Source organism: Macaca thibetana, chromosome Y (genome assembly GCF_024542745.1).
Source record: "Macaca thibetana thibetana isolate TM-01 chromosome Y, ASM2454274v1, whole genome shotgun sequence".
Classification (NCBI taxonomy): domain Eukaryota; kingdom Metazoa; phylum Chordata; class Mammalia; order Primates; family Cercopithecidae; genus Macaca; species Macaca thibetana.
The window spans coordinates 9,124,034-9,151,986 of NC_065599.1; the positions used below are offsets into that span (position 1 = coordinate 9,124,034).

Here is a 27,953-nt window from a genome sequence, read left to right on the forward strand (position 1 = left end):
TATTGTAAGCTATTCTACGTTATAGCCAGTATGATGTTTTTAAGTTAGGACTCTTGTGATCCTCTAGTGGTTCACTCATGCCCTCCTGATAATGTCCAGGGTACTTTACAAAATCAAAATAGCATAATTAGAAAATCCTGCAAATCAGTCCTGCTATTCTGTATCCTTCACTGTATGAAGTCACACTGAATACCTCACATTGTGTCTAAGAAGCAAAGTTATGTCAGTGTAAGTCTACACACACTATCCACTCAGTTTAAAAAATCCTAACCAACCCCTTCCTCCTGGCAAGCTACTTCTTCCACCCTTGAAGGAAATATTCATTATTCATCATAGAAATATTAGTATGTTTGATTGTAGGATACTGCCTGAAGTCTTACTGGGAATATTACACAATGTGTTGCAAATGCATTGTCTCATTTTTCTCAAATCCAAAAACTTCTAAAACCTAGAAACATACTGCCGTAATTACTTAAGAGTCATAAATCTATACTAATTCTTGGCAGGGAAAATTACCATTAAGTTATATTATAAATCATTAATGTGTTGTATATGAGCAGCCAATATCTAAAATAAAATGGTATAAAACAGGATTTTTGTGAGTGCATAAATTTAATACTTTTACATTTGAAATATAAAAGTGACTTCATTTATGTTTGTGTAATATCTGTTTCTTACTCTACTACAAGTATCCCAGAATCTCATATGCAGTCAGGCAAGACAGAGAAAGAGAAAAACACAGAGATGATCAGAGAAGGAAGAATAACTGGTAAAACGTTCTTCCCGTTGAAGTCAAAGATTAGTAACACAGATAACACTTTCATTAGAGGAATGTATGACTACAGAACTTAACTTTAGGTAGGAAGATATTTGTGACTTTTAAAAGTTATTCAACTAACTTTACCACAGATACAAAAGTGTATATAGATACACAGTTATAAAATTTAGCTGAATAGCTTCTATAGTTATAATATAGAAGGCATAAAACAACACTGAAAACATTACAATGATTTTGATGTGTATTCTGGCAATCTATCCATGCGTTCAACAATGACTGAGTACTACTATGCAATACCCATCTGTTGCAAGAATTCTGCTAACTAGTTGGGGAGTAAGGCAAATATTTTAAAAACCATCAAACACAATGGAGTAAGACAGAATTTTTTAGGTAAGCATTCTAGAGGCACTCAAAAGAAGAAATAAATAGGTTGATGTCAGAAAAAGCAGGCTACCCTAAGAAAGATATACTGAAATCACATTTCTTAATTGATATTAATATTAATATCAATATCAACAGAAGAATTAAAGTGGATTACATATCTGCATTATTACTAATTTCAACTCAGTTTATTTTAACAAAAACATATGTATGTGTCAAATTCTTCAAAGAAATAATTCTTAAACTTGACAAGCAACACAACCACTCTGGGTCCTTTAGAAATATGGATTCCTTATCCAAGCCCTAGGAATTCTGATTCAGATGGTGTGGGATATGACCAGGAAGCCAGTATTTTTCAAAAGCAACATTAAGAGATAACATCAATCAGACAAAGTATCTGATCTTAAAGATTATCAAAGAAGTAAAACAAGTGCATAAATTACCATATAATATGAGAAATGCCATTAAAGTTACACAGAAAATTTGCAATGCATTTTGAGAATATGAATATGGTATATTGCTTCTACTTCAGAACAAATTACATGTAATCACTTGATTAAAATGGGCTTCATATTTAATATTTAAAATGGAAACAATCATTAATATATTTATGAAAAATTCTTACCTAAATTGGCATACATTACAAACAAATTAAAATATTGCTGTAAATGACGTCCATGATCTGACACTTCCCTTCTCAAGAGATTTAGTGTGGCTCTTAGTAAGTGGTCACTCAAACTCAAGTTATCACATGCCTGTGAAACATGAAGTATTATTTTATCAGCATCAAGATGCAGAAACAGCTTTTATTTGCATATGAAAGGTCTTGTTCATATACATAGCAAATCTTTCAGAAAGAAAATTATTAAATATAGTTGTTCTTTGAGAGAGAGAATGAAGAGCTCGGGTAGACTTCATTGTAGATCTTGTATATTGCTGTAATTGTAAAACAAACAAGCAAACAAAAAACCCCAGAACTTCAACAGAAGAATGTAAGTGCATTATTTATTTACATTATCACTAATTTCAATTTCATGTTACAGTGTTTCACTAAAAAGCTTTTAATTTGCTTTTAATAAACGCAAATCTTAAAAATGTAAAACTTAAGGATTTATGAAATAACTAAATAATTGAATACACAAAAGGAATTTCTCTTCTTTTTCAGAATGCCCAGCAATCACTATTACCATGAAATAATTTTACAAACTTACAGGTGTTATAATGTATGTATGCATTTGTTTATGGCGAATACATCAAAGAGAGGAACATAACTTTGCTGATGTGAATTTGCAGAAAACAGAATTTACTTCTAAGTATTTAATTGCTTTTTTAAAAAAAGAAGCCATGCAATTACCTGACTAGAAAGTCCTGGAGATGCAAAAGGAGAAGGACAAGACCCATCTTTCAAGGAAAAGTGTGCAATAAACACTATAAGTTTTGCAAATGCACCCCTCACTTCTGCACTAGGGCACTCCAGAAGGTATTCAGAGAAGCGATTTGATACATTAAAAAGGACATTATGAGCAAACCAAAAACGTACATTCTTGCTGTGACGGAGGAGAATGCACAGTGCATCATACCTAAAACAGAAACATCTATGAATGTCAAATTTTAGTAATGTGTTTATTTTGCTTGCTATATTGAAGAAACATATTTTTATGAACCAAACAGTGATCTAAGATGTTCTCTCCAATTAATGGTCAGTTGGTTTTAGTACAAATATCAGACTGATAAAGCTTTGTGACTTTAGTACAAGAGTCAAAAAAATGAATGAAATACAAAATAAGTGTAGCTCTCTGCAAATCCATGATCAAACTTTCCTCAGTGCAGTAACATTTCTTTAAGTATCTTTCAATAGAAACAATGCTAAGAGTTGTTAAATCAAGGTATTACAATATATCCCATACTTTTATAAATAGTAACTTCAAACTACACAGCCATTTTAAAATTGTCTTTTTTTAATTTTTAAAGAGGCAGAGTCTCTACTGACCAAGCTGGAATAAATGCAGTGGTGCAATTATAGCTAACTTCAGCTTCAAACTCCTGGGCTCAAACAATCCTACTGCCTCAGCCTCCCAAGTAGCTGGCTCTACATGAATAAGCTACTAGATCTAGCTAATTATTTTACTTCTTTTTGTATAGAGGGGATTTTGCTATGTTGCCTAGGCTAGCCTCAAACTCCAGGCCTAAACTGATCCATCCATCCCAGCCTGTGGTGGATTAGGTGGATCCTAAAGTGCTAGGATTACAGGTGAGTCACCACACCTAGGTAATTTAACTTTTTGTTGAGATGAGGTTCACTATGTTGCCCAAGCTGGTCTTAAATGCCTGGCCTCAAGTTCTGCTACCTTGGCCTCCCGAAGTGTTGGGATTACAGGTATGGGCCACCACACCTGACTTAAAAATCATCTACCTTTTTAACTATAGGTGAGAACTTACCTCATCTAGTAAAAATAAAATAATTTAATGATGAAATAGATTAAGATGTGATACAAATTCACAGAAGTAGGAGCCAATTTTTAAAGGCATATTTAGATTAGGCAATTTTAATTTTAATAAGATTTATCTCATGACTATTGCCAAGATTTTTATTCTATATTTGACATTTGAAATGATATTTTCATGGTTAGGAAAAAATAAAACAGTATAATAAAGAACTAAAACAACTATAAGTACTATATGAATGAAATCCAAAGCCATGTACCAGTCACTGGCAGGACCACGAACTATTTTCTTGGTATGAAATCCAGTGGTAAAGAGGAATCTAGCAGCAAGCTGAATACTAATCATAGTAATTTCTTCTGCTTCAGGCAACAAATAATCCTGCCCTTTAAATAAAAAGTACATATATGGTTAAAAACATTTTTATCTTCAAACTCCATGTTAAAAAATCTTAGTTAATTCTTAGTGATTATCTTACCACTTCCCTAACCCGTATTTCAAACTAATGCTTGAGTAAAAAATAGTAATTACTATAATAAATGCTTTTCTGTATTTCCATATATTAAGAATCACTGTTCAAAGGTACAGATATCCTAGATTTTTCATTTTAAAATAACTAAACCAAAAAAGCCAACACAGTCATATAAAATGAGGCTAAAGATTCTATGAAAAAATAAAAGAAAACTGAAGAAAAAGATAAAACACATTTGATGCCTTGTAAGAAATCCTAGATGCCAAATAAAAACTATTCTTTATTAGTAAGAAGCTACTTCCAAAGCTTACCTGGAGCAAGGTTTAAATAAACACCATTACATGTAAGCAGTTTTTTCACAAACTGAAAATACTCTAAACTATATTGCATTCGGTTATGCATAAATTGCACATTTTGTTTCCGTACACTTCTCTCAATGGCTGGTGACATAATGATCTGATGGGGTCTTGCAATAGTTAGCTCTGATATATATCTTATCATCTCATCATCTTCATCTATCATATCCATTTGTTCATAAAAAAGTATGTAAGCATTCCACCACCTCTTCTGCCGCCTATATGACATGCGCTTCATCATGTGATCAAATACTTCTCCCATGTACTCTCCACCAAAACACTGATTTTTCATTTCTTCATCATCATCCATTTTGCATTCTGACACATCTCCATCATCAAACTTATACCAGTGATCTTTCTCATCATCTTTACCATTCCTTTGAATGATGTAAGAATAATAATGCCCACCGCTTGCTTGACCACTGTGTACAAGCACACCTATAAGTCTGTACTTTGTGCCTCCTGTAGTTTCATTTTCAGACTGCTCTTTCTGTTCAATCAACTGATTTTCTGAGTTTATATTATCCCTTTCCAGCTTTGCAACACCTGTTACTGTGTAAGGTCCCATATCCAGCTCTCGAGGAAATTCAAAATAATCATTGAATTTAATTGCACATTCTCTTTCCCAGTCATAGTCAAATCGTTTGAGTTGGATAGCAAGAACCCGAGGCAATTTTTTAATTAGCAGGCGCTTTACTGTGTCAACCTATAATAAACAGAGAATATAAACAGATGTTCTCTTGTAACCAGAACAGAAACTAAAACAATTTCATGTTAATTTTAAAGTTTATGATCTATTTAAATTTATTTATAAACAGATGATTAAATAATAATAAACACCATCAGGGTAATTATGTCATAACTGACTTAATCCTTACTTACCAAAGCTAAAAATATATAAATATACTCATCTTTTGGTATCTGTAGGGGACATAAATATCAAAATCTGTGTCTGCTCAAGTTTCTGATTTTAAATGGGGCAGTATTTACATATCATCTACAGACATCCTCCTGTACAGTTTAATCCATCTCTATATAACTTACTTAATACAATGTATTAAGTATGCTATGTAAATGGTTATTACACTGTAATGGTTTTTTAATTTATATTACTTTTTATTGTAGTACTGCTATTTTTTGTTTTCAAATATTTTTAATACATGTTTAGAGGAATCGGTGTTTGCAGAAGCTATGGAAATGAAAGGTCCTCATTTCTTGCAAACTGGAAAACATTGCTGATAAATACACTGATGGCTATGTGGTTCCATATGGCCACTATTACTTGACTGTGTTACTCCTCTGATGTTTTCTTTTATGTTAATCAACAGAATTTGCTGTGAGTAAACTGAAGACATACGATAAGCAATTTTAATAGCACCTAATGTTTATAGCAGTTAAAAACCAGGTAATATACTAAGTGCTGCACACATATTAATGAATTTAATCCTGTCTTATAAAAAGGTACTACCTATATATAATTATTTTAAAATATGTGGATTAAGAGTAGCAGAAAGGGTAAGAAGAAATTGTCCCAAGTGTCAGAAGTGTGGGTAACAGGCAGTATGGCTTTATAACAAACCACGATCTAAATGGTGTGTAAGTTCAAAACAACGCAGGCAGCTTGAAGATGAGGGGTTATGAAGGTCAAGGAAAATATATACATGATTTAATGTATAGTATCGTCAAAGACATGTTATCATTCCATCTCCCAAACTAAGTGCCAGAGATAAAAATTAACTGGCTAGGCCTAAAAAATGAAATCTGGGCCAGGCGCAGTGGCTCACGCCTGTGTTTCCAGCACTTTGGGAGGCTAAGGCAGGCAGATCACGAGGTCAGGAGTTCAAGACCAGCCTGGCCAACATAGTGAAACCCCGTCTCTACTAAAAATACAAAAACTTAGCCAGGTGCGCTGGCAGGTGCCTGTAATCTCAGCTACTTGGGAGGCTGAGGTGGGAGAATTGCTTGAACCCAGAGGCAGAGGTTGCAGTGAGCCAAGATTATGCCAATTGCACTCCAATCCACGTGGCAGTGCAACAATCCATCTCAAAAAAATAAGATAAAATAAAAAATAAAAAAAAAATGAGATCTGTTTGTGAAAATACATGTGGTTGTGAAAATCTGATATAACCAAATAAAATTAGCAAACTTCCCTACTTCAAGAGAAAACTAGAGTAAGAAAATAATGTTTTCTACTATCAACTCTTCAAGATTGAAGCACTCAATTGCAATGGATTAAAGGGCAGAGATGGAAAAACTTGTGAGATTCTGTGACTTTCAAAATTATTCACCCAATAAAAATGTTTTGTTTTTTTTTCCTAGTCTGCCACTATATTTTGTCAATATTATTTTGCTTTAAACCGGTTATCATCTTGACCACCTCTCTGCTACCACTGTAACAGCAGAGCTAAAGCAGAAGTTAATTGTGAAGATGAGCATGAACAACTCCAATGTCTTTCTGTTCTGTTCAATGCAATCATTACTTTTCAAAAGTAAAAAAAAAATACCTTTTTATCACATTTTTCGCAACGATATGCATTTGCACCTTCCAATAAATCTCCTTTGATATACTGTTCCAAAGAATCAAGAAGATTTTGATGATTTCTAATGTCCACATTCAAAGTTGTAAAAGATTCTTCACATTCATACCTAAAGACAATATGAATGAAACAAATTAAAAGAATGTATTCTATAGGTTTAGGTTTTTTTTTTTTTTTTTTTTTTTTAATTTTTTAGAGACAGGGTCTTGCTCAGACTGGAGTACAGTGGCACAATCATAGCTCACCGTAGCCTTGAACTCCTGGGGGTATTCCAGGGATCCCCAGCCAGTACTGGTATGTGTCCTACTGGGAACCAGGCCGCACTGCAGCCAGTGAGTGGTGGGCAAGCTGGTGAAGCTTAATCTATATTTAAACCACTCCCCACAGCTAGCACTACCAACGGAGCTTCATCTCCTGTCACATCAGGGACAGCATTAGATTCTCATAGGAGCAAGAATCCTACTATGAACTACACGTGAGCGATGTAGGTTGCGCACTCCTTGTAAGAATCCAAAGTGTGATAATCTATTACTGTCTCCCATTGCCTCCAGATGGGACCGTCTAGCTGCAGGAAAACAAGCTCAGAGCTCCCACTGATTCTACATTATGGTCATTATGGTGAGATGTATAATTATTTCATTACATACTATAATATAATAATAACAGAAATAAAGTGCACAATAAATACAAGACACTCGAGTCACCCCACTACTATCCCCTCATCCTCAGTCTGTGAAAAAAATGATATTCCATAGAACTGGTCCCTTGTGCTAGAAGGTTGGGGACAGCTGCCCTTGGTGATTTTCCCACCTCAGCCTCCCTAGCAGCTAGGCCTACAAGTGGGTACCACCATGCCCAGGCAATTTTTTTTTTTTTTGTAGAGATGGGCTCTTGCTGTTGCCTATGCTGGTCTTCAACTCCTGGGGTCAAGTGATCCTTCCGCCTCGTCCTCCCTAAGTTCTAGGATTACATATGTGAGCCATCGTGCCCAGCCTGGTTTCTAAATCTTATCCTTCTGGGTGCCATAGCTCATGCCTGTAATCTCAGCACTTTGGGAGCCCAAAGCAGGTGGATCACCACAAGTCAGGAGTTCATGACCAGCTTGGCCAACATGGTGAAATCCTATCTCCACTAAAAAAAAAAAAAAAAAAAAAGTATATATATATATGTAAAGTAGCCAGTGGTGGCATATGACCGTAATCTCAGTTACTTGGGAGGCTGAGGCAGGTGAATCACTTGAACCCAGGAGGCAGAAGATGCAGTGAGCTGAGATTGCACCACTGCACTCGAGTGCCTGGGAGACAGAACAAGACTCTGTTTCAAAAGTAACAATCAATAAGTAAATCTTTTCCTTAATTGTGAAGTTGATGAAAAATACATATGCAGTATTTAACACATCATGTCAAATACATTAATCATACAATGTTATTTTTTTTTTTTTTGAGACGGAGTCTCGCTCTGTCGCCCAGCCCAGGCTGGAGTGCAGTGGCGCGATCTCGGCTCACCGCAAGCTCCGCCTCCCGGGTTCACGCCATTCTCCTGCCTCAGCCTCCCGAGTAGCTGGGACTACAGGCGCCCACAACCGCGCCCAGCTAATTTTTTGTATTTTTAGTAGAGACGGGGTTTCACCGTGGTCTCGATCTCCTGACCTTGTGATCCGCCCGCCTCGGCCTCCCAAAGTGCTGGGATTACAGGCGTGAGCCACCACGCCCGGCCACAATGTTATTAATAAGTCTTTTATCAGTTGCTTATTTTGTACTAGGCACTGTATTAGATTCCTTACACAGATTATAGCTCATCTTTACCTTCATAAAAGCCACGTTAGAGGTACATATCCATCCCTACTTTAAAGCTAAGACAATGGGGTTGGGTACAGAAGTCAAAAAGAATTAATTTGATACAGTTTATGAGGTGGAGTGATGCTTTGAAAACCAGCTTGTGTGGCCTTACTTCTTAAGTTCTTTATGTTTTATCACACTATGACACATTATCTGTTTAAACAGTAATTCATGAAGAGGTAAAAATAAGAACTAATCAAACTCTAAAAAAAGCCTATTCTAAACCATTAAAGTACTTTATTTTTAAGTGTCCCTCAATTTGTGTCATAAACACTTTCCTAATGTGTAAGTTCAAACACTTATCATGCTTAAATGCTTCTGGTGTTCTTGTCTATAAAGTCATAAACATAAGGAGAGAGCCAGGTGTGTGGTGTGGCATTTGCCTGTAGTGCCAGCTACTCAAAAGGCTGAGATAGGAGGGTCACTTGAGGCCAGGAGTTTGAAGGTGTTGTGCGCTATGATCACACTTTTGAATAATCACTATACTTCAGCCAGGAAACATAATGATACCCTGGTCTTAAACAAACAAACAAACAAATGGAGTAGAGAGTAAATAATGCAAGACTGAGACAGCATCACAGATTATGGTAATTTCCTACAAACTCAGAAAATAAGATGGGGCAGGCATGTCAACCATCAAATCCATTCATCTAACCATTATTTTCAAAATGTCTAAACAGTATCTCATTCTGTTGCACAGTCTAGAGTACAGTCGTGCAATCTCGGCTCACTGCAACCTCTGCCTCCTGGCTTCAAGTGATTTTCCTGCCTCAGCCTCCTGAGTAGCTGGGATTACAGGAGCCTGTCACCATGCCCAGCTAAGTTTTTTGTATTTTTAGTAGAAATGGAGTTTTACCATGTTGGTCAGGCTGATCTCGAACTCCTGACATCAAGTGATCTGCCAGTGTTGGCCTCCCAAAGTGCTGGGATTACAGGTGTTAGCCACCGCCCCTGGCCAGTTTCTCACAGTTGGAAACTTTTCATTTATTCAGGAAAAACAAGACAGTCACAAAAGTAAAATTACATTTGTAAATGACTTATGCAAGTTGCTTCTGATCACGAACCACCCCATAGTGGAGAATAAGGCTATCTTAAAGAATAAAATAATTAAAAGTTACTACAATTAAAAGTGATACTCTGGCAAGGTGTAGAGGCTCATGCCTGTAATCCCAGCACTTTGGGAGGTTGAGGCAGGAGGAAAGCTTAAGCCTGGAGCTTGAGTGCAGCCGGAGAAACATGGTGAAACCCTAATTCTACAAGGAATACAAAATTTAGCTGGGTGTTATGGCATGTGACTATAGTGCTAGCTACTTAGGAGGCTGAGGTGAGAGGACTGCTTGAGCTTGGAAAGTTGAGGCTGCAGTGAGCTGTGATTGCGCCCCTGCATTCCAACCTGGGTGACAGACCGAGACTCTATTTCAAAGAACAATACAATACAAAACAACCCCCATGCCTTATAATACAGAAGTCTTGGGACGCTAACAAGAAGTTTAGTTAGAATATATATTTTATTTATGTTACAGATATTTGTACTGTTTCCTGTCTTGTCAAATCTTGCTAAGTGGTTTGATGTGCAAGCATATGTAACACTTCCCAAGAATAGTAAGAATTGAGAGTAATTTAAGTCATTTAATTGTTATCTCCTCCGGAGATACGTTTCAAAACCCCCAGGAGATGGCTAACACCTCAGACAGCACTGAACTCTATATACTGTGTATATACTACGTTTTCTTCCTAAACATACGTAACTTAAGTTTGATTATGTTCAATTTATAAATGATGCACAGGATTAGATTAGGAGCTGCTCTTAGCCTTTTGTTTGGCATGTCTGAATTACCAGAATATTACTAAGTAAAATAAGAGGTATTTGAACGTAAGTTGTGATACTTTGCCAGTCAATCTGACAATTGAGACAGCAACTAAGTGGCTAACAGGCACAAAGACAATATGAATATGCTGGAAAAAGGGATGATTCACATCCTGATAAGGACAAAGCAGGACAGCCCCAAATTTGATCACACTATTTAGAATGGGACACAGTTTAAAACTTGTAAATTGTTTATTTCTGGGATCTTCCACTTTTTTTTTGAGAGTAGCTGGTATTACAGGCACATGCTACCGCACTCAGTTAATTTTTGCATTTTTCTACAGGCAGGGTTTCACCATGTTGGCCAGGATGGTTTCAATCTCCTGACCTCGTGATCCACCCGCCTCAGCCTCCCAAAGTGAACAATGATGTGGAAAGTGAAACCATGAATAATGGGTTACTACTCCAGTTTTGCCAATTATGTTTGGAAGTTCCATTTTAATATTCTGATTGCTAGTTAGAACATAAAAAGAAAATGTCTATTTAAAGAATAAGTGTTGATTTATGGAAAATGCCATTTTAAGACATAGGGTAAGACGAAGCAAACAAGAATGAATTGAGGAAGTAATAAAGTAGTAACCAAACGTTCCTGGGAAGAATAAAATCAGAATAGTGTAGTATGCATATGAATGTAATTCATTCACAGTCCTAGGCATTTGGTACATTCTGCTTTTATGTAAGTACTAATGAAAGATTTACATTATTATTTAAAAAAAAACTATGAAGTACACATTAAAAACATAATTAGCACTTACCTATGTGGGCAGCCTTGGCAGATCTTCTGATCAGCAAATGAGCCTCCTAGGACTTTACTTAGTATAGCTGGATGTCCTAAAGCTTTTAAAGCTTCATCTAAACTATCCACCAAAGAATTAAAAAACTCTAAGGCATCATGTTGTTCACGGAGATTAACAGGTTCACCCCAAAGCCTAAGAAGGAAATGAAATGAGTAATGTAATACATGCCTAGAATATCCATATTTTATAACAACAAAAATAACAATGACAGAAACGTAAGCTGAGATTTTAAACTACACAGAAAGGAGAAATGCGCATTATGTTTGCAGAGGCAACACAATCGAAGTGCTTACAGTAATAATGAAACTACAGTGTCAAAAAGTTATCACAAATGGTGTGACTAAGCTGCATAGCAGGTTTAGAATGTTTGCTTTATAGAGCATAGTATATTCAACAAACACTTTCAATTCAAGTAAAAAATGACATTTACACAAGAAAGAACCTAATGCTTATGTAGATGCTATAACTACTGCCTTAAAACTTTATTCTGCTTACTTTGGTGATATAGTGAAAAGATCCTACTACTTAGTTAACATTGCCTATGAAAGCAATTTTTCCAAGTGAAAAGTGAAAGGTTTTCCCTGTTCTAGAGTAAACGTAGGCATAAAAGGTGAACCAATCCTAAGAAAATACCAATGGTGAGTATAGAAAATGAGAACTAATGCTGCCTTGGAAGAGGTTGTTCTGGAAGCTATCAAGAACATCTAACAATATTTTCATAATAATAAGCATCAGAAAATGTCATTTTTAGCAAAATGTATGGCAATATTTTGAATTTGCTAAGGTGGTACACTATGTTTTTCTTTGTGGTGAACTTTCACAATTAAAAAATTGTTGTAAATTTAAAAATAAATTTTAAATACTAATACATACAGTAAAATTCACATACAATAGAAGGTACTCTGTTGAAGCCATAGGATGTGAGTTTTACAAATGACAGCCAGCTGTGTAACCACCACAATTGGAATATCAAACAATCCCTTAAATACCTTCCAAAATTTCCTAATAGCAGCACTTTGTAAGCCAAATGAATCTCCTGCTATTAATTCCTGGCAACCACTGATCTGTTCTTCACAAATCTGGAGTAACCTTTTCCAGAATGTTATATACAGGAAACCATAAAGATTTAGTGTTTCCCTCCTTTTTATTATTGTAATGGCGTTTACATAATTTACTTTTTATGTTTTTAAAAAAATACATTAAATCTAATTAGGAAAAATGTAAAATCTGATTAATTTAGAAATATGACAGCAAAGAGTACAGCACAAGTAGGATTCTTTACAAAACCAGATTTTAGTTCGTCACTACAAATCAACAGGACAATGTAACTAATAATGGGGTAAAATGCTAATGTGTTTTACATAAAGAGAAATCTGGTGCCAAATCTGGAGTATTCATTCTATTTTAAAGCCACCCTTTAAGAATACTGATGAACTGGAATGTGCCTTTATTCTTTTTTTTCTAATTAGTATTACTGTGGTCAAATAAATACAACACAATATTTACTTTTTAAATCATTAAAGTGTAAAGTTTAGTGTAATTAAGAACATTCATGGCCAACTGCTGTGACTCACGCCTGTAATCTCAGCACTTTGGGAGGCCAAGGCAGGCAGATGACAAGGTCAGGAGATTAAGACCATCTTGGCTAATGCAGTGAAACCTCGTCTCTACTAAAAACACAAAAAATTAGCCTGGTGTAGTGGCGGGCACCTGTAGTCCCAGCTACTTGGGAGGCTGGGGCAGGAGAATGGCGTGAACGCAGGAGGCAGAGCTTGCAGTGAGCCGAGATTGTGCCACTGTACTCCAGCCTGGGCGACAGAGCAGGACTCCGTCCCCACCCCCAAAAAAAGAACATTCATGATGGCTGCTGTACAGCCATCACCACCATCCATCTCAGACCTCTCTTCATCTTGCAAAACTGAAATTATACCTATTAAACAACTCCTAAAAAACTCCTAAAAACTTCCTATCGACAACCTCTGAAAATCAGCATTCTTTTGGTACCTATAAATACAATCTCACATAAGTGGGATCTAACATAATTTGTGTTTTTATAATTGGCTTATTTCACTTAGCATAATGTTCTCAAGGCTCATCTACACTGTAGCCTATTACAGAATTTCCTTCAATGGTGAATAGTATTTCATAATATGTATATACATTTATCAACTTATCAGATAATGCACACCAAAAACATTTTTCCATTTATCAACTGTGAATGTCAGTATGACTACCGAGTGTACACTAATTCTTTTGAGACCCTGCTTTCAAATCCTTTGGGTATAAACCCAAAGGTTTTGGGAAATAAGAAAAACTGCTGGAGCATATGGTAATTCTACTTTTTCTTACTTATTTTTCAGACAGAGTCTTGCTCTGTTGTCAAAACCAGAGTGCAGTGGCGCAATCTTGGCTCACTGCAACCTCTGCTTCCCAAGTTCAAGCGATTCTCCTGCCTTGGCCTCCTGAAAAGCTGGGATTACAGGTGTGTGCCGCCATTGCGGCTAATTTTTGTATTTTTAGTAGAGACACGGTTTCACCATGTTGACCAGGCTGGTCTCAAACTCTTGACCTCCCAAAGTGCTGGGATTACAAGCGTGAGCCACCACACCCAGCTGTACTTCTAACTTTTTAAGGAACCACTATATTGTTTTCCCACAGTGGCTGTACCATTTTACAGTTCCACCAATAGTACACAAGGGTTTCAATTTTTTCACATCCTCACCAGCAGTTACTATTTTTATAGTGGTTATTCTATCTAAAATGGTATTTCAATACAGTTTTGTTATGCAATGCCTTTACGATCAGCAATATTAAACATTTTTATATGTACCTCTTAGCCATTTGTACGTTTCTTCTTTTTTTTTTTTGAGACGGAGTCTGGCTCTGTCGCCCAGGCTGGAGTGCAGTGGCCGGATCTCAGCTCACTGCAAGCTCCGCCTCCCGGGTTCACGCCATTCTCCTGCCTCAGCCTCCCGAGTAGCTGGGACTACAGGCGCCGCCACCACGCCCGGCTAATTTTTTGTATTTTTTAGTAGACACGGGGTTTCACCGTGTTAGCCAGGATGGTCTCGATCTCCTGACCTCGTGATCGGCCCGTCTCGGCCTCCCAAAGTGCTGGGATTACAGGCTTGAGCCACCGCGCCCGGCCAGGAGCCATTTGTATGTTTCTTGAAAAAACATTTACTCAAATCTTTTGCTCATATTAGTCTGTTTTCACACTGCTGTTAAGTACTGAAACTGGGTCATTTATACAGAAAAGAAGTTTAACTGACTCAGTTCAACATGGCTGTAAGGAAGCAAGACTGAGAGGCCTTAGGACACTTAACATCATGGTGGACAGTGAAGGGGAAGAAAGCACATCTTACATGGCAGAGCAATATAAATCTTTAACCACCTTGGTTAAATTAATACCTAAGTATATATATATTTTTTTTGATGGCTATATAAATGTTTTCATATTCTTTTTGGGACTGTTTACGGTTGCTGTACAGAAATGCAACCAATTTTTGTCCGACTTTGCATTCTGCTACTTTACCTAATTCAATTATTTACTCCAACAGTTTTCATAGGAGTATCTTCAGAAATTTATAATACATGTAAGATCACAGCATGTGTAAACAGAGATAATTTTTCTACTCCTTTTCCAGTGTGGATGCCTCTTCCTTTTTCTTGCCTAATTGTGCTGGGTAGGACTACCAGTAGTATATTAAACAGCAGGGGTATAAGTGCGCAGCTTTGCCTTGTTCGTTATCTTAGATTAAAAGCTTTATATTACAAATACCCTTGCTCAGAGTTTTTTAAATATGGCTCTTACTAAGCTGAGGCAGTTTCCTTCTGTTCTGTATTTATTGCATGTTTTTTATCAGGAAAGGAAGTTCAGTTCTGTTAAATGCTTTCTCAGTCTCAATTGAGACGACAATGTGCTTTTTTCTGCTCATTTATTAAGGTTGTATATTACACTGATTAGTTTCACATGTTGAATCATCCACATATTCTTAGAATAAACCCCACTTGGTCATGATATAATATTCTTTTAACATGCTGCTGACTTGGATTTGCTAGTATTTTGTTGTGGAATTTTGCATCAATTACAGACCAGTATCAATGGATACTGTTCTATAATTTTCTTGCATCATCTTTGTCAGACTTGTATATGTTAGATGTATATTTGAGGCTTTCCTTTAGCATAATGAAAGTGAACCTTTAATTCAGCTCAGTGTGTCAATAGCTTAATCCTTTTTCTATGCTGTGTTGCATTTCAACGTATGAATGTACCAGAGTTTATTTATCTATTAGCCATTCAAGGGACAAAAGTTGTTCCCAAAATTGCTGGGACACAAGCAACTTACCACTGCTGATAAAGCCACTATAAATACCCACATACAGAATATACCTTAGTTTTCATTTTGGTAAATATCCAGGAGTCAGCCTGCTTAGTTGTACGTTAAGTTTATGAATAAGTTTGTAAGAAACTGGCAGTTTTCCAAAGGATCATAACTTTGGAAAATTCTATCAGTAAATGGTTGAGTATCATGTGCTCCTGATCCAAACCAGCATTAGAAAAAAACAGGGGTGTAGTTGTATCTGTTGTGGTTTTAACATAAAAACCCCTAATGAATAATAATGTTGAACAGTTTTATACCATTTATCATCTTTGGTTAAGTTTTCAAATATTTTAAGAATTTTAATTACGTACTTTTTAATATAGAGTTAGGAAATGCTTTGTTATGTATTTTCCAAATATTTTCCCATGGTATGCCTTGTCTTCTCATTTTCTTAATGTCTTTGGAAGAGAAAACAGCTTTCCTTTTGATGAAGTCACACGTGTCAATATCTATGAATTCAGAATCATCTAATGTGGCTGGGAGGAACAGCTATTTTTCCTGTTCTTATGAGAATCTTAACTGTTTCCTCTAATTCTTTCATGTGTTTCTTTCCTTACCCCAAATTGTTTCCGGACTTACATGTAGTGCTTAGTTCTCTCTTGAATATTCAAGGAGAAATAAAGATTACTAGAATTAATGCAGCTCTCCAATGTACTACCACAAACCTTAGATGCTTTAGTCTCCTTGGATTCTCCACAATGTTTCCTCAAGTCAGGAATTCCATTGTTCCGACTCAATGTCCCACCCTACACTGTAGTCTAAGGCTACTGCAGGGCTCTCATTTGTTTCCTATTTCAAGAATAATATTCCTTTTTTGTCTGATATCTATGTGTTGAAGCCATAGTTTAATGTACTTTATCTGTATATTAAAAAAAATTTTTTTTCACCAAAGGAGGCAAATTAAGTCCAAATTACTTCAAATTGACAAGAAGTAAAAACGTATCGTTTTCATTTTTGGCACTACTCTAAAGTTTCTTTCTTTATTACTCTTTCCCGCACCCCCGCCCCAACTTCATTGGTTTCTAGTACTTCTGAAATATCTTTGCTTGTTTCGGTTTTAATTTACTATTTTCTCCACTGTATTTTTTCTTTCCTTTTTTTTTTTTTTTCATTTTTCTTTTTTTTGAGATAGAATCTTGCCCTATTGTCCAGGCTGGAGTGCAGTGATACAGTCACAGCTCATTGCAGCCTCAACCTACCAGGCTCAAGTGATCTTCTTCCCTCAGCTTCCTTAGTAGCTAGGACTACAGGTATGCACTACCATGCCCAGCTAATTTCTATATTTTTAGGAGAGACGGAGGTTTCACCATGTTGGCCAGGCTGGTGGTGAACTCCTGGGCTTGAGTGATCCGCCCACCTTCGCCTCCCAAAGGGCTGGGATTACAGGCATGAGCCACCACACCCAGTTGCTCCCCTAGTTTTAAGGCAAAAAATAAGTTAATAATTCCTACATGAAAATATACTGTTTACTGGCCAGGCATGGTGGCTCATGCCTGTAATTCCAGCACTTTGGGAGGCTGAGGCTGGTGGATCACCCAAGGTCTGGAGTTTGAGACCAGCCTCACTAACATGGTGAAACCCCATCTCTACTAAAATTACAAAAAATTAGCTGGGCATGGTGGCAGATGCCTGTAATCCCAGCTACTCAGGAGGATGAGGCAGGAAAATCGCTTGAACCTGAAAAGCGGAGGTTGTGGTTAGTTGAGATCATGCCATTAAACTTGAACCTGGGCAACAAGAGCAAAACTCCGTATTAAAAAAAAGAAAGAAAATATACTGTTTACCATTCAACTATTCCCCACTAATTTTGGTAATCATCAGTGAATCTTTCTTGCATCAGTTACTACTGTGATGCTCTAATGGTGTTACTCTATTTCCTTCATTTATTTACTTATACAGTTATTTGCTTACATCAGTATGAGTATTTATGCTAAGTGTTACAATCTATTATTTATCTGTTTCCTAAAATTGTTTCAATATTAAACATGAGAGTTTTTCAGTTGGTTCCTATGCCTACTTGATATTATTTCTTTTCTTTTTTGACAATTTCCTTAATGGCTTGCATCTAGGTCAATATGCTCATAGTCATCTGCTCCTGCCTAGGAACAAACCAACTTTCCAAGTAGATCTGGTTCCTTTTATCGGAAAATGGTATTTATAAATTAAGCTCTAGATACCAACTGCTAGATACCTATGTTATTGGGGTAATTATTTTTAGACATTCTCAGTGTACAGAACTTGGAAATAGATTTGTGTATACCACATCAATGCTCACACACACACATCTCTATTGCTATACGTATCTGTATGTATGTGTCTAAACTTAAAAACATATATACAGGACAGCATGATGGCTCAGCTCAAGCTGTAATCACAGCACTTTGGGGGGCTGATGGGGGCAGATCACTTGATGTCAGGAGTTCGAGACCAACTAGCCAACATGGTGAAACCCCATCTCTACTAAAAATAAAAAAAAAAATTAGCTGGGCCTGGTAATGGGTACCTGTGATCCCAGCTATTTAGCAGGCGGAGGCAGGAGAATCGTTTGAATCTGTCAGGTGGAGGCTGCAGTGAGCTGAGACTGCACCACTGCATTCCAGCCTGGGTTACAGGGCAAGACTCTGTCTCAAAACAAACAAACAAACAAATAAAAACAAAACCACCAAGAAGCATACATACATATCACACCACGTATGTAGTTGAAAATAAACATGACTGCAACTGAATACCAGTGTTCACTCAAGTCATCTACCTTCCCTTACCTGTAACTTATCTTTACAAAAATTACAATCCTGGCTGTTATTATCTATACTAGATTTGTTCACCCCTAATAAACATCTAAAGTAGTTCTAGAATTGGTAACACTTGGAACTAGAATTGCAGCGATTAGTATTTCTGTACAGTTCTTTTTATTTAGCTTCACAGTACCTACTCAATACACTGTTTTCCAAAGTTACTTGGGATGGTTCTTTCAACTTTTCTTGGTTAGTGATTTCCTATTCTCTTTTTCTAGGCTTGGATTTTTTTTTTTAAAGTTGAGATAATTGTAAAATCACATGAAATTTTAAGAAATAACAGAGATACTGTTTTCTCTATTTTAATAAATAATAAAGATATCTTTTACCCAATTTCCCCAGCAACAGCATCTTGCAAAACTATGCAATATAATATCACAATTAGGATACTATTATTGGTACAAGCCAAAATCTTAAATTAGATTTCTCTAGGTTTTAGTTGTACCTATTTCTGTATGTTTAGCTATGTCTGTGTAATTTTACATATACACACACAAATATATGTATGTAAATACATATACAGAATATACATATAAATTATATAGTTACTTTATGAATTATATTATCACAGTGTTAATATTTTATCACTTCCATTAAGATACAGAAGCTTCACAGCCAGATAATAAACATTTACTTTTCTCCATATGCAATTGTCAAACATACTAAAACCATACATAATTACCCCTTAATGTTATTTTTACTTTCAATACTCATAGAAATTTAAAGAAACTAGGAAAGAAAAATAAGACTTCTATATATGCCATTTTCCATTTGTATTATGTCTTGCAATTCCATGTGTCCCTGTGTTTTAACTACTTTTCTGCCAAAACTTTGAATAGAATTCAAAAATTTCCTCACAAGTTTCCTTTCTTGTGAGAATAAATGTATATCCCAGTAACTACTAAGATATATTTTCACTGGACATCACAACATGACTTAACGTATTCTTTATCTACTTTTTTTTCTGTTGTCTGTACTTTTGATGTAATCAAAGAAATCACTGCCAAATCCAATACCATAAATTTCCCCCTTAAACTTTTACAATTTTATTTCTTATGTTTAGCTTTGGTTCATACTGAGTCAGTATTTAAACATGGTCTAAGGCAGGATTGTCCAAGGGAGAGAATATACTCATGGGTTCTGAGTTTCTGTTTCTTGATGGGCTGGCAAAGTTCCTTCCTCACCCTCTTTCACCTTATCACTAGACACAGAAACTAAAAACCCATGGCTTCAGGCTGCTTTTAGCCTAAAACAAAACAAAACATAACAACAAAATGAGGCAGGTTGGACAAGCTTGTCTAAGGTAAGGTTCTAATGATGAAAGATTAAACTTTTCCTCTAAGACCAGGAACAACCCAAATATATCCATTTTTACCACTTCTATTTGACAAAGTAATTCTCCTAGAACAATCATTACAGAAATAAGAAACAAAAAGCATCCAAATCAAAATCCTAAAGATTACATGCAAGTATACATCACTGTGATAAAATAATTCAATAAAGTTTCCAAATCAGCACCCCAAAATTAATACAGGGGTATGAGAGACTTATTACTAATGAATATAAAGTTTCAATTTAAAAGAAGAAAAACTGGCAGGGTGCAGTGGTTCAGCCTGTAATCCCAGCATTTTGGGAGGCCAACCCAGGCAGATTACCTGAAGTTAGGAGTTCCAGACCATCCCGGCCAACATGGTGAAAGCACGTCTCTACTAAAAATACAAAAATTGGCTGGGCATCTTGGCAGGCACCTATAATCCCAGCTACTCTGGAGGCTGAGGCTGGACAATTGCTTGAACCCGGGAGGTGGAGGTTGCAGTGAACCGAGATCACGCTACCGCACTGCAGCACGGCGACAGAGCGAGACCCCATCTCAAAACAAAAAGATGACAAACCTTTGGATATAGTGGTATAAAGGTATATAATGCCAGTGACCTGGACAACTAAAATCTATCAAAATGGTGAATTTTTATGTTATGCACATTCTGCCATGATTAAAATAGTAAATTACAGGAGGAGCCTGAAAATGAAAAGAAAAAAAAAGCCAACTATGATTTCATCGAAATTTAAAACTCTTGACTGGGCGCTATGGTCTGTAATTCCAGGACTTTGGGAGGCCAAGGTAGGTGGATCACCTGAGGTCGGTCAGAAGTTCAAGACCAGCCTGGCCAATGTGGTAAAACCCCATCTCTACTAAAAACACAAAAATTAGCTGGGTATGGTGGCATGGGCCTGTAGTCTTAGCTACTTGGGAGGCTGAGACAGGAGAATTGCTTCAATCTGGGAGGCAGAGGTTGCAGTGAGCCAAGATTGCACCACTGCAATCCAGCCTGGGTGATATAGTGACTCTCTGAAAAAAAAAAAAAAAAAAAAAAAAGAAGAAGAAACCTCTTATGCATAAAGTGCACTATAAAGATACTGAGAGGATAATCCACAGATGGGAGAAAATATTTCTAAATAATTTATCTCCAAGGGCCTACTATCACAAATACACAAAAAAGATACAAAGAAGTCTTACAACCCAACAACAAAAGGCAATCAAAAAATGAGAAAAGTATTTCAATAGACATTTCCTCAAAAAAGTACAGAAATTACTAATAAGTACATGAAAAAATGCTCAACAGTACTTAACAGTCATTAGGGAAATGCAAATGAAATTCAAAAGAAGATATACTTCACATATTTCAGGATGGATATACTTAAAAGTAAGGTAATAGGTGTTGACAGATGTAGAGAAACTGTAACCTTCATAACTTGCTGACAGAAAATGTAAATATCTGGGCCAGACCTGGTGGCTCACACCCGTAATATCAGTACTTTGGGAGGCCAAGGTTGATGGATCATCTGCTGTCTGGCGTTTGAGACCAGCCTAGCCAACATGGCCAAACCTCTTCTCTACTAAAAACCCTGTCTTTACTGAAAATACAAAAATTAGCTGTGGTGGAGTGCTGGTGGAGCATGCCTGTAGTTCTAGCTACTCAGGAGGATGAGGCAGGGAGGAGGAGGCTGGAGAGTTGCTTGAACGTGGGAGGTAAAGGCTGCCGTGAACTGAGATTGCACCACTGCACTCCAGCCTGGGTAACAGAGCGAGACTCCTTCTCAAGAAAAAAAAAAAAAAAAAAAAGAAAAGAAAAGAAAATGTAAAATTCTTACAGGAGCTTTGGAAAGCAATTTGGTGGTTCCACAAAAAGTCAGACATAGAATTATGACATGACCCAGTAACTGCATTTCTAGGTCTACTCTAAAAAGAAATGAAATGAAACATGCATCCACACATAAATGTGTTCATGAATTTTCACAGAGGCACTATTCACAATAGCTCAAAGACAGAAACCATCCAAAGTTAATCAGTGGATAAATAAACAAAACGTGGTCTAGTCATACAATGAAATATAATTCAGCCATAAGAAGAACAAAGTGCCAATACATGTTACAGAATGTACATACTTTAAACACACCATGTTTAACACAACATGCTAGACAGAAAGGCCACATATTCTGTGATTAAATTACAAGAAATATAAAAAATATGCAAACCTATATAGAGAGAAAAGTAATTTTTTGTTGCCAGGGTGGGAAGAAGAGAAAAGTGGGCTGACTCTTTAATGAGCAGGGAACCTCTTTTTTAGTGATGAAAATGTTCTGGAACCAAATGATAGTGAAATGATAATGAAATATCAAATGATAATAACCAAATGATAATGAAAATGTTCTGGAACCAAATGATAGTGAAATGATAATGAAATATCAAATGATAATAACCAAATGATAATGAAAATGTTCTGGAACCAAATGATACTTTCACAAAAAATTCTGAATGTACCAAAAACCACTGAATTGTACACTATTAAATGGTTGAAATGGTGAATTTTATAAGAACTTTACCACAAAAGAAAAAAATGTATTAGGAACCTATGTGTCTAGATTGTGTGTAACACAAATGTGTTAGGACAAATTGTGAGCTCCACACTTATTTGGAGAGAATCACTGAGCAGACAAAAACATACATATTTAAGTACAAACACATTATAGCTTAATACATTTAAATACAAATTATAAAGAAGCAAAATGATACATATCTATATACGTGTGTATGAAATTCCTCTATAATGTATATAATTATGTAACTATGTATTCAATTATCACACATATATGCACACACATAAATTAAGTACAAGATTTGAAGATAGAAACTTAAAAGTGTTATAGTAAATTGGAAGAACAAGAACAGAAATGCTGACTAGATTGCAGAAAAAAGTCTTGAGGTAAAGAAAGCATAAGCTAGGGAAAGAAAAAATAGTTGAAACAGGTAAAAAGGAGAGCAAGGCACATGTGAAGTTATATAACTGAAAGAAGAAAAAAGAATTATAAATGTATGCATTTATAATTATAACCTAGGCTTACAGCTCAGCTATAGAATATAGAAATTTATACTGAGAGACATAATGGGGAGTCAGTGTACTATAAGTTTGTGACTTTCAAAAGAAATGAAAGTGATATGCTAATACATATAAGGGTTGCTGCCATAAATGAAACAGAAAAAGCAGCTCAGAAATCAGAAGAAGCCTTTCCTTTCCTACCTCTGAGCTATCTAGGAAGTACCTTGTTGAAAGAACTCTAAATTCTTATGAGGGACAGCAGTACTTTTCTACACACTAGGAAGAGCACGTATTACAGTATATGGTAAAAAGTTGTGCTACAGTGTTTAGTACCATGTATGACAGAAAGTAGGCCTTGATAAAACAGGTGAAACAAACAAACAAAAAAAGATAAGTTTAAGATGTAACTGAGCTCTTTGTTTCTTGAGACAGGGTCTCACTCTGATACTCAGCCTGGAGGGCAGTGGCTCCATCACAGTTGAGGTGATCCTCCCTCAGTAGTTGGGACTACTGGCACAGGCCACCACACCCAGCTAAGTTTTTGCATTTTTAGTAGAGATGGGGTTTTGCCATGTTGCCTAGGGTGGTCTTGAACTCATGGGCTCAAGAGATCTGCTTGCCTTGGCCTCCCAAAGTGATGGGGCTATTAGTGTGAGCCACTGCAGCTGGCCTAATTGAGGTTTTCCAAATCTAAAAAGAGGCCAGATTTTATTGGTCACTTTTGGAGGATGTTAGGGAATTATTACTTTACAAATTTGTAAAGAAAAATATACCCATATATAAAAATAGTTATAATTACATATAATATACACAGTATATAATTATATATAATATACACATATAATTTTTCTTGCCAGGCTAGGAAGGGGGACTTCCTTTGTAGTGGTGAAAATGTCCATTTGTTTATAAGTAATGCTGGTGTTCAAGATGAGTATGATACATCATCTTGGGGATCAACACTGCTCCAGAGACCAAAAGATATCATTAATGCACTAATCTAACTTATAATGCAAGAAGCTGAAAGAAACTAACACCAAAAATTAGTGAATGAAATGATTTTCCACCCTTCAAAGGAGCTGAGACTACAAGGCTCATATTACCATGCCTGACTAATTTTTGTATTTTTTTGTAGAGTCAGAGTTTTGTCATGTCTTCCAAGCTTATAAAATAATTTTTATTATATGTGATAATGTACCATGATCATCTTTTTAAAGAAAAATGTTAGAGATACATAAAAAATCTATATAGATAAAACAATATATTTGACATTTGCTTTTGCAGAGAGCTGTTTAAGCAAGGGAATGACTACATTTTAGTATTTTGCTTTTATGTAATTTTTTTGAGATGCAGTTTCCTCTTGTTGCCCAGGCTAGAGTGCAATGGCACAACCTTGGCTCACTGCAACCTCAATCTCCTGGGTTCAAGCGATTCTCCTGCTTCAGCCTTCCAAGTAGCTGGGATTACAGGCATGCGCCACCACATCTGGCAAATTTTGTATTTTTGGTAGAGACAGGGTTTCTCCATGTTGGTCAGGCTGGTCTTGAACTCCTGACCTTGGGTGATCTGCCAGCTTTGGGTTTCCAAAGTGCTGGGCTGACAGCCATGAGCCACTGTGCCTGGCTGCTTTTATATAATTGGTAAGTCCTCCAAAATGAAGAAGTAAATTGTGTCTTAAGAGATTAAAGAATACAGTGCCTTTCTTTACTGTGACAAATTTTCCCTCTTTCTACTGGTATAATTAAAAAAAACTATGACCAAGAAGGATAGTTAGAACATTAGTATAGTTTAAATATTAAATACAAAACTAATTATGTATTCTAAGATACATTTTAGAAGTTTACTGTATTGAGGTTTTTATGAAACTTAAATGATCATCCACCCATAATTTACCTGAACTGTTTCCAAAATCCTCTGGGTACATAGTATTGTAGTCGGGAAGCAGCTAAATGACCAAAGATGATCTGAAGGTGTCTTAGGACACCAATATTGTACTCTTTCCTATCTTCTGTCTTACTTAAAGCTGGTTTGTCTTCAAATTGATGAGGATATCCAAATACATCATCTCGGGGATCAACATTACTCTAGAGACCAAAAGACATTGATGAGCTAATCTAACTTTGATAGTATAATGAAAGAAGTTGAAACAAATACCAAAAGTTAGTAAATGAAATGCTATTCATTTTTTCATACTTCTTACTTCCAAAGCAGTTAATTTTTAATATTAGTCCTCATTTCACAGATGGGTTATGATAAAATATTTCACTGATAAGTTATTATAAAAGAATAGTTAAAAAAATTAGAGGTAGTGTAATATAGTAAAGTTTGGTCAAGTAGACAGGACTAAAGACAAATGAGTGCTCTGCCATAAGTAACTTCAGGGGAGTAAGTTACTTGGTCTTCCTAGGACTCAGTATCTTCTTGTGAGGACAATGCATTTTCCCAGATTACATGAGATAGTCCATGTAATGTTATCACAATTATTAAAAATAAATATGGTTATTAAGACTAGTTGTGGAAGGAACAGGAGCATACACAAAAGCTCCAAAGGTCATAATCTCAAATACAGCTGCTTTACTAATGTCTAACATGTTTCTATATGCTTTGCTCTGTATCTGATATTTGTGTTACAGAAATAAATAATACCCAGTTCTTGCCCTGGAAAAGCTCACTGCATAGAAAAAGTAGGCATACCCATGCATGCCACAGTACAGTGCTGAGACAACATAAAGCACAAGCAACCAAGCACAAAGGTGGGTGACCTAACTTGAAATTTTATGTTCTGTTGGCCTCATTTACTTTTTTGTCAGTATGATGAGCCATCTCTATCTATTTTAGATTCAACACCCTATGGGGGGTTGAATGAGCTATAAAAGTAGGACTTAATTTCCAATTTCCTTCCAGTAGTGGCTCTTAACCTGGTATTGGTGAACAATCCACATGGAGATTCTACTACAAGTATAGCTACCCAGATGGGAATGCCTGGATGGTGTGATTCATTAGATCTTGAAAGGCAGAAGCAAGTGTCTGTAATCTCCATAAATGATACACTACAATCTGAAACTCAAACTATTTCAGACCACTGAAGGGAAGAAATGTAGAAACTGGAGAACCATTTACTGCAGTTAAAATTTTTGATTTCTGTATTTAGTTCCTATCAACATAAGTAAAAGATAAACAGTCTGAGTATAAACGTGACCAAGACCGGGCATGGTGGCTCACACCTGTAATCCCAGCACTTTGGGAGGGCCAAGGTGGGCGGATCATGAGGTTAGGAGATCAAGACTATCCTGGCTAACAAGGTGAAACCCCATCTCTACTAAAAATACAAAAATTATCTGGGCATGGTGGTGGGCACCTGTAGTCCCAGCTACTTGGGAGGCTGAGGCAGGAGAATGGCGTGAACCTGGAAGGTGGAGCTTGCAGTGAGCTGGGATTGTGCCACTGCACTCCAGCCTGGGAGGCAGAGCGAGACTCTGGCTCAAAAAAAAAAACATGACCAAAACTTTTTTTTTCTTTTCAGATGGAGTCTCACTCTGTCACCCAGGCTGGAGTACCGTGGTACAATCTCACCTCACTTCAACCTCTGCCTCCTGAGTTTAAGAGATTCTCCTGCCTCAGCCTCTTGAGTAGCTGAGATTACAGGCGTGCACCACCACAGCTGGCTAATTTTTTTATTTTTAGTAAAACTGGGGTTTCACTCTGTTGGTCAGGGTGACCTCCAACTCTCCACCTCAGGTGATCTGCCTGCCTTGGCCTCCCAAAGTGCTGGGATTACAGGCATGAGCCACCATGCCCAGCCAAATATGAACAAAACTACATTTTCTCTATACACGTATTTAAGAGCTACATCTTAAATCTTAAATATGCGATCTGTCACTAAAAACTAACTTTTTTACTGCTTTATTTTCAACTGGATATATTTCATAGGCAGCCTGATTACAGTTGTTAACTAACATTGTTAACAGGTCAATGAAGCATTATTTGAGAAACAAATTTGTTTCCTTAGCAGAAAGAGCTCTAATTTGAGAAAAATAGAGAATCCTAAAAATAAGTCCAATTTATGAAACAGACAATATAAAAAGTGAAAGAAATTAAATAACACATTTTAAGAAACAAGACAATGAAAATGTAATTATTAAAAACAAATAAATTCATCATTTTTCAAATACCGAATTACATTTACCATGTCACACAAAATGCGATTATATTAACTGTGCTTTGGAGACCAAAAAACAGTGCTAAAAATTATCAACTGGAGTTTCAAGTCTATTAGATAGTGAGTACTACAAGTATGCCAGACATAGTATCTCAGAGATTCTGCCTGGATCATCAAAATGTAGTCACCACAAAATCCCATGAAAGTATAGTAATCTGAGGGAGAACAATAGCATCTGTTATCAGAATCTTCAAAGAAAACAGTAATTAAAATTTACCTCACCGTCCTGCTTCTCATCCCCGAACATATCATCATCTAAATCACTACCTGTGCCTTCAATTGCAAGAATACTGTTCCTGATAGAAGGAATCATGTATAGCTGCTGGATCACAGAGTTCATGTAACATGTAGCACCAGCATTTTTGAGTCCCACAAATCCTTTTGGTGGGCGGGGTCCAACAGGAGGCAGATATTCCCACTCAGTAAGTGCTTCACAAGCTGAATTAAAAAGAGAAAAGATGCTTATACTATGAAAATGGTGATTCTGTTCACCATTTTCAGGCTAACAAATTAATAACAGCAACACCTCCTTTACCACCACAGCCACTCTGAAACAGTATTTTAAATTTTCACATCAACGATATGAGCCACTATACAGATTCTTAGCTACAGACCTTGTTGATGTTTTTAATGATACTGCTTCTGTAATGGTTTGAAGCGTCATGTAAGATGGTGTAATACTGGCCACTGCGGTGCCTCACGCCTGTAATCCC

General features: G+C 36.4%; 1 protein-coding gene across 8 annotated transcripts in view; it reads right to left on the reverse strand.

Moving 5' to 3' along the window:
- Nucleotides 1–27,953, reverse strand: part of USP9Y (ubiquitin specific peptidase 9 Y-linked) — a 211,175-nt gene that overhangs the window by 15,945 nt on the left and 167,277 nt on the right. For all 8 annotated transcript variants that reach the window (XM_050777802.1, XM_050777798.1, XM_050777799.1 and 5 more), the window contains 8 exons: nt 27,458–27,678; nt 24,915–25,105; nt 11,427–11,600; nt 6,934–7,075; nt 4,385–5,135; nt 3,864–3,987; nt 2,514–2,739; nt 1,785–1,914 (listed from right to left, as the gene is read on the reverse strand). In XM_050777802.1, coding sequence (XP_050633759.1) covers nt 1,785–1,914; nt 2,514–2,739; nt 3,864–3,987; nt 4,385–5,135; nt 6,934–7,075; nt 11,427–11,600; nt 24,915–25,105; nt 27,458–27,678 — 1,959 coding nt within the window. The remainder of the gene's footprint in view (nt 1–1,784; nt 1,915–2,513; nt 2,740–3,863; nt 3,988–4,384; nt 5,136–6,933; nt 7,076–11,426; nt 11,601–24,914; nt 25,106–27,457; nt 27,679–27,953) is intronic.